A 12,039-nucleotide genomic window follows, 5' to 3' on the forward strand; every position below is an offset into this window, starting at 1 on the left:
CATATGCTCGATGATACTTCTATAGGGCGTGGTCTCTCCCTCCCAGGTTTCTTTTGCGACATCTAGCAACCCCCTGGGATGTCTACCATACAGTAGTTCAAAAGGCGAGTACCCTGTAGATGCCTGAGGTACTTCTCGTATAGCAAACATGAGGTATGGCAACAAAAAAATCCCAATTTCTCCCATCCTTTTCCACCACCTTTTTTATCATATTCTTAAGCGTCTTGTTAAATCTCTCCACAAGCCTGTCGGTTTGGGGGTGGTAGACTGAGGTACAGAGATGGGAAATTTTGAACAACTTGCATAATTCTTTCATGACTCTGGACATAAATGACGTGCCCTGATCCGTTAAGATCTCCTTTGGAATACCTACACGACTAAATACCAGGACAAGCTCTTTGGCGATAGTCTTAGAAGAGGTATTGCGCAAGAGAATGGCTTCTGGATACCGGGTGGCATAGTCAAGTATCACCAGTATGTGCTGATGGCCCCGGGCAGACTTTACTATGGGACCCACTAGATCCATGCCCACTCTTTCAAAAGGTACTTCAATTATGGGTAAAAGTACCAGCGGACTGCGAAAATTGGGTGAAGGTGCAGAATACTGACATTCTAAGCATGACTCACAATACACTTTGACATCTGCATGTAAGCCTGGCCAAAAGAATCTCTGGGTTATACTCTCCTTAGTTTTCTCTACACCCAAGTGTCCACCCATTATATGCCCATGGGCTAAATCTAGTACCATCCGGCGAAAGGGTTTGGGGACCACTAACTGTTTTACCACCTCCTCCCCTTGCTTTACCACTTGATACAGCAAGTTATTTTTAAGAGCCATGTAGGGAAAAGACACCCCTACATCATTTTCAACTGGTTCCCCATAAATCATTTTAATGTTGTCTCGGGCTCTATTAAGTGTGGAATCTTTCAGCTGTTCCGTACAAAAATCCTCTTTTCTGACCTCTAGGTCAGGCACCACATTCTGTCCACTCTCATTAGAGCCAGAGATAATCTCTTGTTCTGTATCCTCAATGTCTGGGGTTGGATCCAACTCCTCCTGCTCCCCAGCCATTACAGAGAAAGGGAAAAGATCTACGCCTTCCTCAGACACACCCACAGTTTCCACTTCCACTTTATAGTCAAAGGGGTCAAGAGTGAGTTCAGATGTTTCAGGTGTTTCCCCAGCAGGGGTAGCTCGGTCCTCCTGACTCCTCTCCTTGTCCCATAACTTCCAGAAATGGGGAAAATCTCTCCTCACTATGGCTTCATGAAGCAGAGAGGGCACTATTCCCACTGAATGTGTCACAGGGCCCCAGGGAGTATCAAACTCAACCATAGCAGTCTGGTAATTACGTGTATCACCATGAATACAAATAACCCCAATAGTGCTAGAGTGTAAGCTGGCAGGGTTTACCAAATCACTTTTAACTAAGGTCACAACACTACCCGAGTCTAGCGGAGCAGTTACTGGCTTTTCATCAATTGCGATCACACACATTTGCTTTTCCATGCGTTTCTGACATGCTGCAGTACATACCACCTGTGCAAAAAGAGACATGCATTGTTCTAAATAAGCATTTTCACATTGCATAGGTTCATCATTTAAAGGACACTTTGCAGCAATATGACCTAACGCATGATAACGATAACATTTTATATGTTCAGTACTTAGACCTCTAAACGGCTTTAGGAACCTTCTTGACCTATTTGGCCAGTCTCTAGGTCCTGAGCCTACAGTCTCATTATCTGAAACAATAGTCTTGTAATTTTTCCCTGAGCTTTTGACCCATGGAACAGTCTTACTGGACCCTCTGGATAGTTTTCCACCCCTAGTGACATTAGGGTACGGCCCACATGAATGCAACAAGTCCTCAGCGGCTGTATATCTCTCAACCAGGTCCACCAGCTCGTTTGCAGACTTAGGGTCTCCATGGCCAACCCACTTCCTCAAAATGGCAGAGAGCGCACTTAAATATTGGTCCATGACCACACGCTCCACAATCTGAGTGGCTGATAATATCTCTGGCTGGAGTCACTTCCTGGTGAGATGGATCAAGTCAAACATCTGGGAACGAGGTGTCTTGTCAGTATTATAATGCCACTGATGCATGCGTTGAGCCCGGACTGCAATGGTGACCCCCCAGGCGTGCAAGGACCTCAGCCTTCAGCTTCATAATCCTGGGTAGCATCTGGTTCCAGGTCATAATAGGCTTTTTGGGTTTACCTGTCAAAAATGGTGCAAGCAGACCCGCCCATTGTTCTTTTTGCCATCCTTCCCGAACAGCAACTCTTTCAAAAGTTGTGAGGTAGGCTTCCACATCATCTGCAGGCGTCAATTTCCACAAAAAATAGCTGGCCCGTGCCATTTTCTGTTCCACTGGCAGTGGATCTGCGGACTCCTTCTTTAATTCCAATAGGTGTTGGGCCACCTGCTTAAGGAGCTCTCGGTCTGCTTGTTGGGCTTCCGCAAACTGGTGATTCGTCTCCCGTTGTGCTGCATTGGCCTGCAGCAAGGCTCCTATTACTTCCTCCATCTTCCCACTTGTTCAGGAAGTTGCCCGCATTCTCCACCATATGTGGGGTTAGCTCAGGTGGGGGATCACCTTCCCTTGGAAAAAAGGTAGACCGCACAGCAGGCTTTCTTAAAAATCTTCACAGGAAAGTGGCTACATTATGGACAGAATGCGATACTCAGAATAATTTCCAAAATTTATGCTTTATTAAACATTAATAGTAGACAATAGGGTAATTACCCCGGTTCACTATCACCTCAGTATGAGATATTACTCTGAAACCTAAAACCACATAAAAACAATTTTTTACCCACATTGCCTGGTTAGGGCTATGGGTTATGTTCTTTATATATGCTGACTACATTAGCCATTTTGCACAACGCTTTATAATATATACCTGATGGTACAATTTTTTGACATACCTCCTGCGGGTAGTGTTACCAATGTGGTGGTGCTGCAAATACATTAGACGGATATTTGTCATTGTCTATGCAGCACATTTATATTGAGACCGGTCTTGATGTTGTTTTTATGTGGTTTTAGGTTTGAGAGTAATATCTCATACTGAGGTGATGGTGAATCGGGGTAATTACCCTATTGTCTACTATTAATGTTTAATAAAGCATACATTTTGGAAATGACTCTGAGTATCGCATTCTGTCCATAATGTAGCCACTTTCCTGTGAAGTCTGTTTCACAACCCTCTTTTTTTGTATGCCTATTTTTTGGCTACTGGACAGAAACCATATATTGGGCGATACAGTAAATATCTTTATGAACCTCTACCCCCTATATTTATTGTTTCTTAAAAATCTAACTGGTTGTCAGCTTTATTCACAGGTTTGCAAAAAATGTCAAAACAAACATAGAACTTTTCCTCTCTCATAGGTGAAGGGCTTCTCCCTGTCACCCAAAACAAAACAATACGCAAACCTTTTCTTGTTGGTATCACACACACAGCTCTCTTAGAATGGCTCTCCGAGTCCCAGGCCAGGAGCAGCTTCTTGTTCCAGCCCTGCCTTATTTATACCACCTGTTGGTGGTCATCAGTGGACCACAAAATCAGGTCCGGAACCACCTCTGCCATAGTGGCCCAGAAAACCCGGAGTGGATTTCACTTTAAACTTCCAAGTATGACTGAATACGAGGTGACACATAGGGGGGAATTTACTAAAACTGGAGCACTCAGAATTTGGTGGAGCTGTGCATGGCAGCCAATCTACTTCTAACTTCAGCTCGTTCAGGTAAGCTTTGATAATAAAACCTGGAAGCTGATTGGTTTCTATACAGAACTGCACCAGATTTTGCACTCTCCAGTTTTAGTAAATCCCCCTCTTAGCGTCCATTAATCACCTCACCATTCATACTGTCACAATATATATCTATATCTATATATATACACATATATATTGCACACACACTCAAATTATTTATATATATATCTATATATAGATATATCTCTCTCTCTCTCTCTCTATATATATAGATATATATTATACACACACACTATACTGTATATATACATGCACACATACTTTTGCCAATTTGGACAAATGACTCTCTACTGTATTTCAAAGCTTAGATCCAGCTCAAGCGGGTCCATCAGAAATGAATGATTCTAGTAGGTAACTGTGAAGTCAGTAACGCTTTTTCTATTCACTTTAGTGAAATGTGACTGCAATGCTGTAAATCCACATAAAAGGGTCAACTGCAGACCACCTAGTATCAGCCCTGGTGAATGCAGGGAAAAGGAATGTTGCTTCGACAGCAGTGTAGCTGGTGTACCCTGGTGCTTCAAACCGCAGGTTAAGAAAGGTTGGTTGTTCTGCTGCATATTTTATCAGTTTGTTGCAAAAATAAATACAAAAATGAATAATTCACTCAAAAATAGATGTTGTAGTGTTTGGTAGGTACTAGAGAGTCAAACCCCCTGAGAGTGTCCTTCATTCAGGGGAACTCTGCTGACGCTATCTCTGGGCTGAAATCCTGGGTTTGCACATCTGTCGTGCCCATTATGAGGAGCTTCCACCATCCCTGCTAGATTCTTATTGATTATGGAGCAGTGGTTCCCAACCTTAGTCCTCAGGTATCCCCAACAGATCATGTTTGCAGGATATCCTTCACCTTGCACAAGTGCTTTAAATCAGTGACAATGGGCAACCAACTGCTATCATGGAGAATGTGAAGCTGAAACACACAAGATGGTGAAGAACATCCAAGTCTCCCAAGTGGACAGGAACAGGGTTGGGGAATTATGGCAGTGAGATCTCATTGTTGGACTTTCCTACACCTACATGAAGCCAGGAGTTGACTTGGATCACCAGATGTCACCTATAGTGAAATATCACTGTTGGGTCATATCACCCTTTAACCACTTACAGACTGCCCACCTGCATTGTACTATGGATGGGTGGCTCATACTGGCACAGCAATGTACCTGTACGTCACTGGCTTCTTTCCGGTTCAGGGATTTTGTCAGCAGGTCCTGGCCAATGAATCATGGCTGGGACCTGCTGATCAGCTGTGCCCAATCACAGCCCAGAGCCCTGTGTTGACAAACAACAAAGGGCTCTGTACAGAGGGAATGATCTGTACAGAGCAAATATAGATTTTTAGTAAAAAGCAGCACACATTAACGCTTGTTAGGCACACACTTAACCCCTTTATTACCCCCAAATGTTAACCCCTTCCCAGCCAGTGTCATTAGTACAGTGACAGTGTATAGTATTATCAATGATCACTGTATTAGTGTTACTGGAGATGTCAGTGTCAGTCAGTCTACCTCACACCCAGTGTCAGTTAGTGTCAGATTGCCTGCCACACTATCACAGTCCCACTGTAAGCGCCAATCACCACCATTGCTAGTATAAAAAATAAATAAATAAAAATTCCAGTATATATCCCATAGTTTGTAGACGCATCCCATAGGTTGTTTCACAGAAACCAATCCATATATACTTATTGGGATTTTTTAACAGAGACATGTAGCAGACTACATTTGGGTCTGAATTTAAAGCAGAGCTCCACCCAAAAGGGGAAGTTCCGCTTTAAGGACTGCTCCCCCGCTCCCGAGGATGGCACCTTTGGGGAGCAGTACCCGAATTTGACAGGTACCCGCTCCCACTTCTGGTTCGATCGCCTAGGCGATCGGAGGCAGAAGGTGGCTTCTCCCCTCCCTCCCTGTAGTCTTTTGGGACACGTGACAGGTCCCAGAAGACTACAGCATCATTCATGAAGCGCAGCGCTAATCGCGCATTCGCAGTGGGTACCTGGCTGTGAAGCCGCAAGCTGTCACAGCCGGGTGCCCACACTGAAGATGCCAACCTCCTGGAATACAGGACAGCAGGTGAAACGGACTGCGGGGGACACATCACAGGATTGAGGGACCGAGGGACAGGTAAGTGGCTTTTTTTTAAAAGTCAGCAGCTACAGTTTTTGTAGCTGCTGACTTATTTTTTTCACAGGGTGAGCAGAACTCCACTTTAAGAAGATATCTGTTTTCTACATTTTTATTATTGGATATGTTTTATAACAGAAAGTAAAAAATGTTTAGTTTTTTTCAAAATTTTCATTTTTTTCTCGTTTATATTAAAAAAAAAAGAAAAAGAAAAAACCCAATGGTGATCAAATACCACCAAAACAAAGCTCTACTTCTGTGAAAAAATGATATAGATGTAATTTGGGTACAGTGTTGCATGATCATGAAAATACCAGTTGAAATAGCGCAGTGCTGAATAGCAAAAAAATGGCCTGGTCAGGAAGGGGGTAAACAGTGGTGAAAGTAAATCTTTCCTAAGAGAAATATGGCAACTTTCATTCCTGTTCTTTCTCTCTCTCTTTGAAAATACTGTCTGCCAGACCCTATTGTACTTCCTGTTTCAATGACACCCTGTGTATCAGTGTCTGACTGGTTGTCACAGGCATAGGAAGCGAGAAGTAATCTTCCCAAAGGGGCTCCAGACAGAAAACAAAGTACAAGTTCTAATTGTGCTTTATCTAAAAAAAATACAAAAATGTAAAGTCAAAGTACAATGACTATGTGCAAAGTGCAGGTCCCCATTCAATCCAATTTTATGTTATCGTAATAGATGGATTTGGGTGATCAAACAGTGTTTAATGTAGTTCTTGTATACAAGTTATAGCCCTTTACAATGTATATTTTCTGTAACAGAGACCGTCCAGTGCGCTGTCCTGCCCAAACAGAGAGTGGACTGCGGCAAGCCCGGCATTAGCATGGACGAGTGTCACAAGAAGGGCTGTTGCTTCAACTCCAGTGTACCCGATGTTGTATGGTGCTTCTACCCAGACATCACAAATGGTAATGTAGTCACAGAGTGAAGGGTCACTATCAGTGCTGGGACCCTTCACTCAGGCAAACAAGTAAAATTGTGCCCCCGCCCAAGATGTATGAGCATTATGTGTCAGCAAAAAAACCCCCCTAAAAAAAACAAATCGAGCACAAATCTGCATGCTCACCCCCTAAGCATAAATTTTCCCTCCTCCCAGCAAAAATCTGAGAAGTCCTTCTTCCTATTACAAATCTTTGCCCCCACCCCCCCATCTCTTCAGCTCAAATCCTCTCTCCCTATATGCCCCACCCCCCCAAAAAATGTCCCCCTCCTAGTACAAATTCTCCACTTCTCAAATATCCTCTATCAGCACAATCCTCTCCCCCCACTCCAAATTCCCCTCCCACAATTCCCCATCCTAGCACAAATCTCCTCCCCCCAAAAAATTTCACCTCCTGGCACAAATCCGTCACCCCCCTCTATCATATCACCTTTTCTAGCACAAATCTCCCTCCTAGAGCACAAATCCTGTTTCCCCTCCTCCCAACAGAAATTCCCCCCATATCACCACTCCTAGCACACCTCCCCTCATGGTGCACCCCCAACTCACATGATACCACAGTGCCTAGGGCAGCCACACCTCCTGCCCACCCCTTGTCCCAACCCTGGTTGCTATACCTAAACCACGTCACTATCATACATCCATTAGTGTAGATAGAGGTTATAATAACATTTTTGGGATGTTGCAGATGTCCCCCAGCAGCTCTAAGCCAGTGAACTGAGTGATCACATGACCACTGATCGTTCAGTTCACAATCTTCTCAGAGCAGAGAGCAGTGACTGTCAGTCACCATTCTTCACTCTGCCCCTCCAGCTCTCACTGGAAAGCTGGGTTGGACAGGAGGTGTGGGCAATTGGCTTCGGCTCCAAGCCATGCGCTGGTAACCGGAGCCAACTTTCAATCTGGCAGCTGAGTGGATCCCAACAATATTGCCGGGACCCTTCCGGAGCCTGGAGCAGCTCTTTGGCGCCAGCTGGCAGCATACAATAGCCCACTATTAGCTGACTCTCACAGGAGTCACTTGGGTCTCGTGAGTTACAGGAGAGCAAAAGTAAGCACATTCTTGTGACCCAGAAGAAAAGTATGGCCAAAAAGCTTTGGCCATATGACCCTTTAAGGAGAGTCTATTTATTGGCAACTAGGGATACACCGATATATCGGCAACCAAAACATATCTGCCATAAATCGTATTATTGGCATTTTGCCGATCAGAAAAAAGGTTGCGTATTATAGACATTCATGCAAAAATGCCCTCTAGTGACTTCAGTGTAAAATCGTGTCTCATAGACTTTCATGCAAAGTCACGTCTCATAGACATTCATGCAAAAACGCCATTTATTGACTTCAATGCAAAATCACGTCTCATAGGCTTTCATGCAAAGTCGCATCTCATAGACATTCATGCAAAAACGCCTCCAGTGACTTCCATGCAAAAATTGCATTTCATAGACCTTCATGCAAAATCGTGTCTCATAGACTTTCATGCAAAGTCAAGTCTCATAGACATTCATGCAGAAATGCACCCTACTGACTTAAATGCAAAAATCGCATCTCATAGACCTTCATGTAAAGTGACGTCTCATAGACATTCATGCAACAACACCCCTAGTGACTTCACTGTAAAATCACGTCTCATAGACCTTCATGCAAAATCGTGTCTCATAGACTTTCATTTTTGGTTTCAGTTTCGGCACCAGAACTTTTATTTTCGATACACCACTATTGGCAACTAATATGGAATACCGGATTCCAGGGTGGATTTGATTTAAATCAAACTGATTTAAATCACGATTTAAATCACGATTTAAATCACTAGTCAGTAAGGCTTGATTTAAATCCTAGTTTTCTACATAAAGACTAATTCTTGCTGGTATAACTTTAATATGCAAGTAGATGAAGATTTTTAGAATAACAACTTTTCATATTAGTTTCACTTTCTTCTTGTGCAGATCTATTCCACTCCAAACAATCAGAAAAATATTGTTTCTATTCTATTCACTGAACTTCTTGAAACTTAGCAGTGAAGGGGTTGATTCTGTATTCATAGGTTTGTAGAAGTTAGGATGAAGGTCTTTTTCTTAACTCTGTTCATGTTATAACATTTTTGCTGTGAAGAAGAGGCATGTGATCTCCGCTGAGTCAAATTCAGTTTTGAGAACTGCAAAAGTAAACCAATCATCTGTGATAATATTTTGTAGGCAGAGAAACTGCCCAATAATCTTACAAAAACCTCTGGAAGAGCATGACATTGTGAATGGATTCATGGAATTTATTTACCAAAAATATTAAACATATACAGCCTTATTCTACATAATTAAAAAACGAATCTTTATTTCATGATGGAATAACCTTTGGATGGGAATATATTTTCCTCAAAAAGCATTTTATTTAAAAAAATCCAATTTAAATAAAAAAAATCTGATTTAAATAAAAAAAATCATTGATTTTTATCCACCCTGCCGGATTCTGATTTCATGGATTTGAAGTGGTGGGAAATGTAGGGGTGTACTTATTGTTTTCCATACGACACATGAATTTAGATCATGAAACTATAAACACCAGGCCAATTTTATGTGTCATTTGTTCAAATAAAGTCATCATTTTCTATGGGGCGTACTTGCTTTGACTGAGAAAGCTTAGTTGATGTAAATCTGACCATTCCTCTGATTTTTCCTGTCTTTCAGTGGTAATCGAGGAGTAAGAAGATCGCCAGGTCACTCACTGCTGATTCTGTCTCCATTCATTGCACACCCCGTTCTGTCCGATTGTTCCAATTCCTGGTATTCAGCAGTGTATGTTTCTATCTCCTGAATAATGTTTATGTTGCTTTCAGAAACAATACATCCATAAATCCCACTGCATTGTTGGCTTCATTTATTGTCTCGTTTGTACAACTATACATCATGTTTTAAAAGGGTCAGTCCATCCGGAATTGGCACTTCAGTTGTGGATGGAGGAATGTGAGCTGAAACATGAAGGCCTTGCTTAGCCTGGCCATAGATGGATCCACATTTGGCCAGTTCAGCACAGGCTGACCAACTTTCAATCTATCTATGGTGGTTCCATCTTGACAGAAGTCAATCTAACAATCGATTTTTGTTGAATGGAGATGTTGAAAAGTTTTCATTCAATCAACGACCGCCGACAATTGGCGGCAGTGCTAATCAGTGTATTCTGAGTGCCGAGGAGCCCCCCCCCCCCCATCCTCGAAAAAATACAATAGCACAGCTGGGAGGATTCCTCCATCCACCTCGCTTGTGTGGATGGGGGAATCCATTCTTTTTGTTCCACCAGCTCTGTGGCTAATCAAAAATACCTAATCACCTATGGTCAGTCTTACAATTGTGGTTGAGGAGCAGTAAAAATGTGTGGTTGATCCACGTTTTTACCGCCCTCTTGCCCAAGCACTCTCCATTAAGTTATAGAGAGGGGTGTGTGTATGCTGCAATCATGGTACATTGCAGTATGGTAAAAATGATCCCCACTGTCAACTGAATTGGGGCGCCCCTGACAGTGTGCATTACTGGCTGGTGAAGGGTTTAAGGCAGAGGTCCCAAACTGTGGCCTGGGGGCCGGATGCGACCCTTTGCCAGTCTTTAACTGGCCCTTGGGGCACTATTTCTCTGAAAGATACAAGGCACTATTCCTCCCACTGACACCAACAATGGTGAACTATTTCTTCCACTGATACCAATGATGGGTTACTATTCATTCCACTGATACCAATGATGGGTTACTATTCCTCCCACTGATACCAATGATGGGTTACTATTCCTCCCACTGATACCAATGATGGGGCACTATTCCTCCCACTGATACCAATGATGGGGCACTATTCCTCCCACTGATACCAATGATGGGGCACTATTCCTCCCACTGATACCAATGATGGGGCACTATTCCTCCCACAGACACCAATGATGGGGCACTATTCCTCCCACTGATACCAATGATGGGGCACTATTCCTCCCACTGATACCAATGATGGGGCACTATTCCTCCCACTGATACCAATGATGGGGCACTATTCCTCCCACAGACACCAATGATGGGGCACTATTCCTCCCACTGATACCAATGATGGGGCACTATTCCTCTCACTGATACCAATGATGGGTTACTATTCCTCCCACTGATACCAATGATGGGTTACTATTCCTCCCACTAATACCAATGATGGGTTACTATTCCTCCCACTAATACCAATGATGGGGCACTATTCCTCCCACTGATACCAATGATGGGTTACTATTCCTCCCACTAATACCAATGATGGGGCACTATTCCTCCTACTGACACCAATGATGGGGCACTATTTCTCCCACTAATACCATCGATGGGTTACTATTTCTTCCACTGATGCCAATGATGGGGCACTATTCCTCCTACTGATACCAATGATGGGGCACTATTCCTCCTACTGATACCAATGATGGGGCACTATTCCTCCCACTGACACCAATGATGGGGCACTATTCCTCCCACTGATACCAATGATGGGGCAATATTCTTCCTTTTACAAACCACCAACTCTGAGGCCATGCTTATTCTCACTGATGCTGGGCCCAGGACAGTTTCTACCTCTACTGACCACAATCCGGCCCCCCTAAAGTTTGAGGTACAATAAACTGGCCCTTTGAATGAAAAGTTTGGACACCCCTGGTTTAAGGCATGGGTGCTCAACCTGCGGCCCTCCAGGTGTTGCGGAACTACAAATCTCATGAGGCATTGCAAGGCTGACAGTTATAAGCATGACTCCCAAAGGCAGAGACATGATGGGACTTGTAGTTTTGCAACAGTTGGAGGGCCACCATTTGAGCACCCATGATTTAAGGGGTTAAAACAGGCAGTGAGGTAGCTATTAAATAATAAAAAGACAGTGCTTATGAAAAAGTCCTCTAAATGTGGGTCAAACTTCTGTGTACCCCAAAATATATGCAAGGTGCCCCTGTACATCAAGTGTCACATATACAATATATATATATATATATATTGGAAAACAACAAATATTACAAAAATAAATGTGAAAAAGATCATATACAGAAATATCTTCAAAATATTATGTATCTATCACCAATTAAGGTGCTAGCACTTTGTGCAAGAAAACCTCAATATAATCAAAATATTGTGGAAAATGAATATACAACCATATAAATAACTTTTCATGTGCAAAAAT

General features: G+C 42.9%; 1 protein-coding gene across 1 annotated transcript in view; it reads left to right on the forward strand.

Annotated features, from left to right (window-relative positions):
- Positions 1-9,719, forward strand: part of LOC149450434 (uncharacterized) — a 117,119-nt gene extending 107,400 nt beyond the window's left edge. The window contains exons 4-6 of the mRNA XM_089691947.1: positions 4,179-4,328; positions 6,685-6,831; positions 9,548-9,719. Of these exons, the coding sequence (XP_089548073.1) occupies positions 4,179-4,328; positions 6,685-6,831; positions 9,548-9,564 (314 nt within the window). The 3' untranslated portion in view covers positions 9,565-9,719. The remainder of the gene's footprint in view (positions 1-4,178; positions 4,329-6,684; positions 6,832-9,547) is intronic.
- Positions 9,720-12,039: the final 2,320 nt, after the last annotated feature.

This window comes from Staurois parvus, unplaced genomic scaffold (assembly GCF_062004578.1).
Source record: "Staurois parvus isolate SC_StPar_1 unplaced genomic scaffold, SC_StPar_1.0 ptg000574l, whole genome shotgun sequence".
NCBI lineage: Eukaryota > Metazoa > Chordata > Amphibia > Anura > Ranidae > Staurois > Staurois parvus.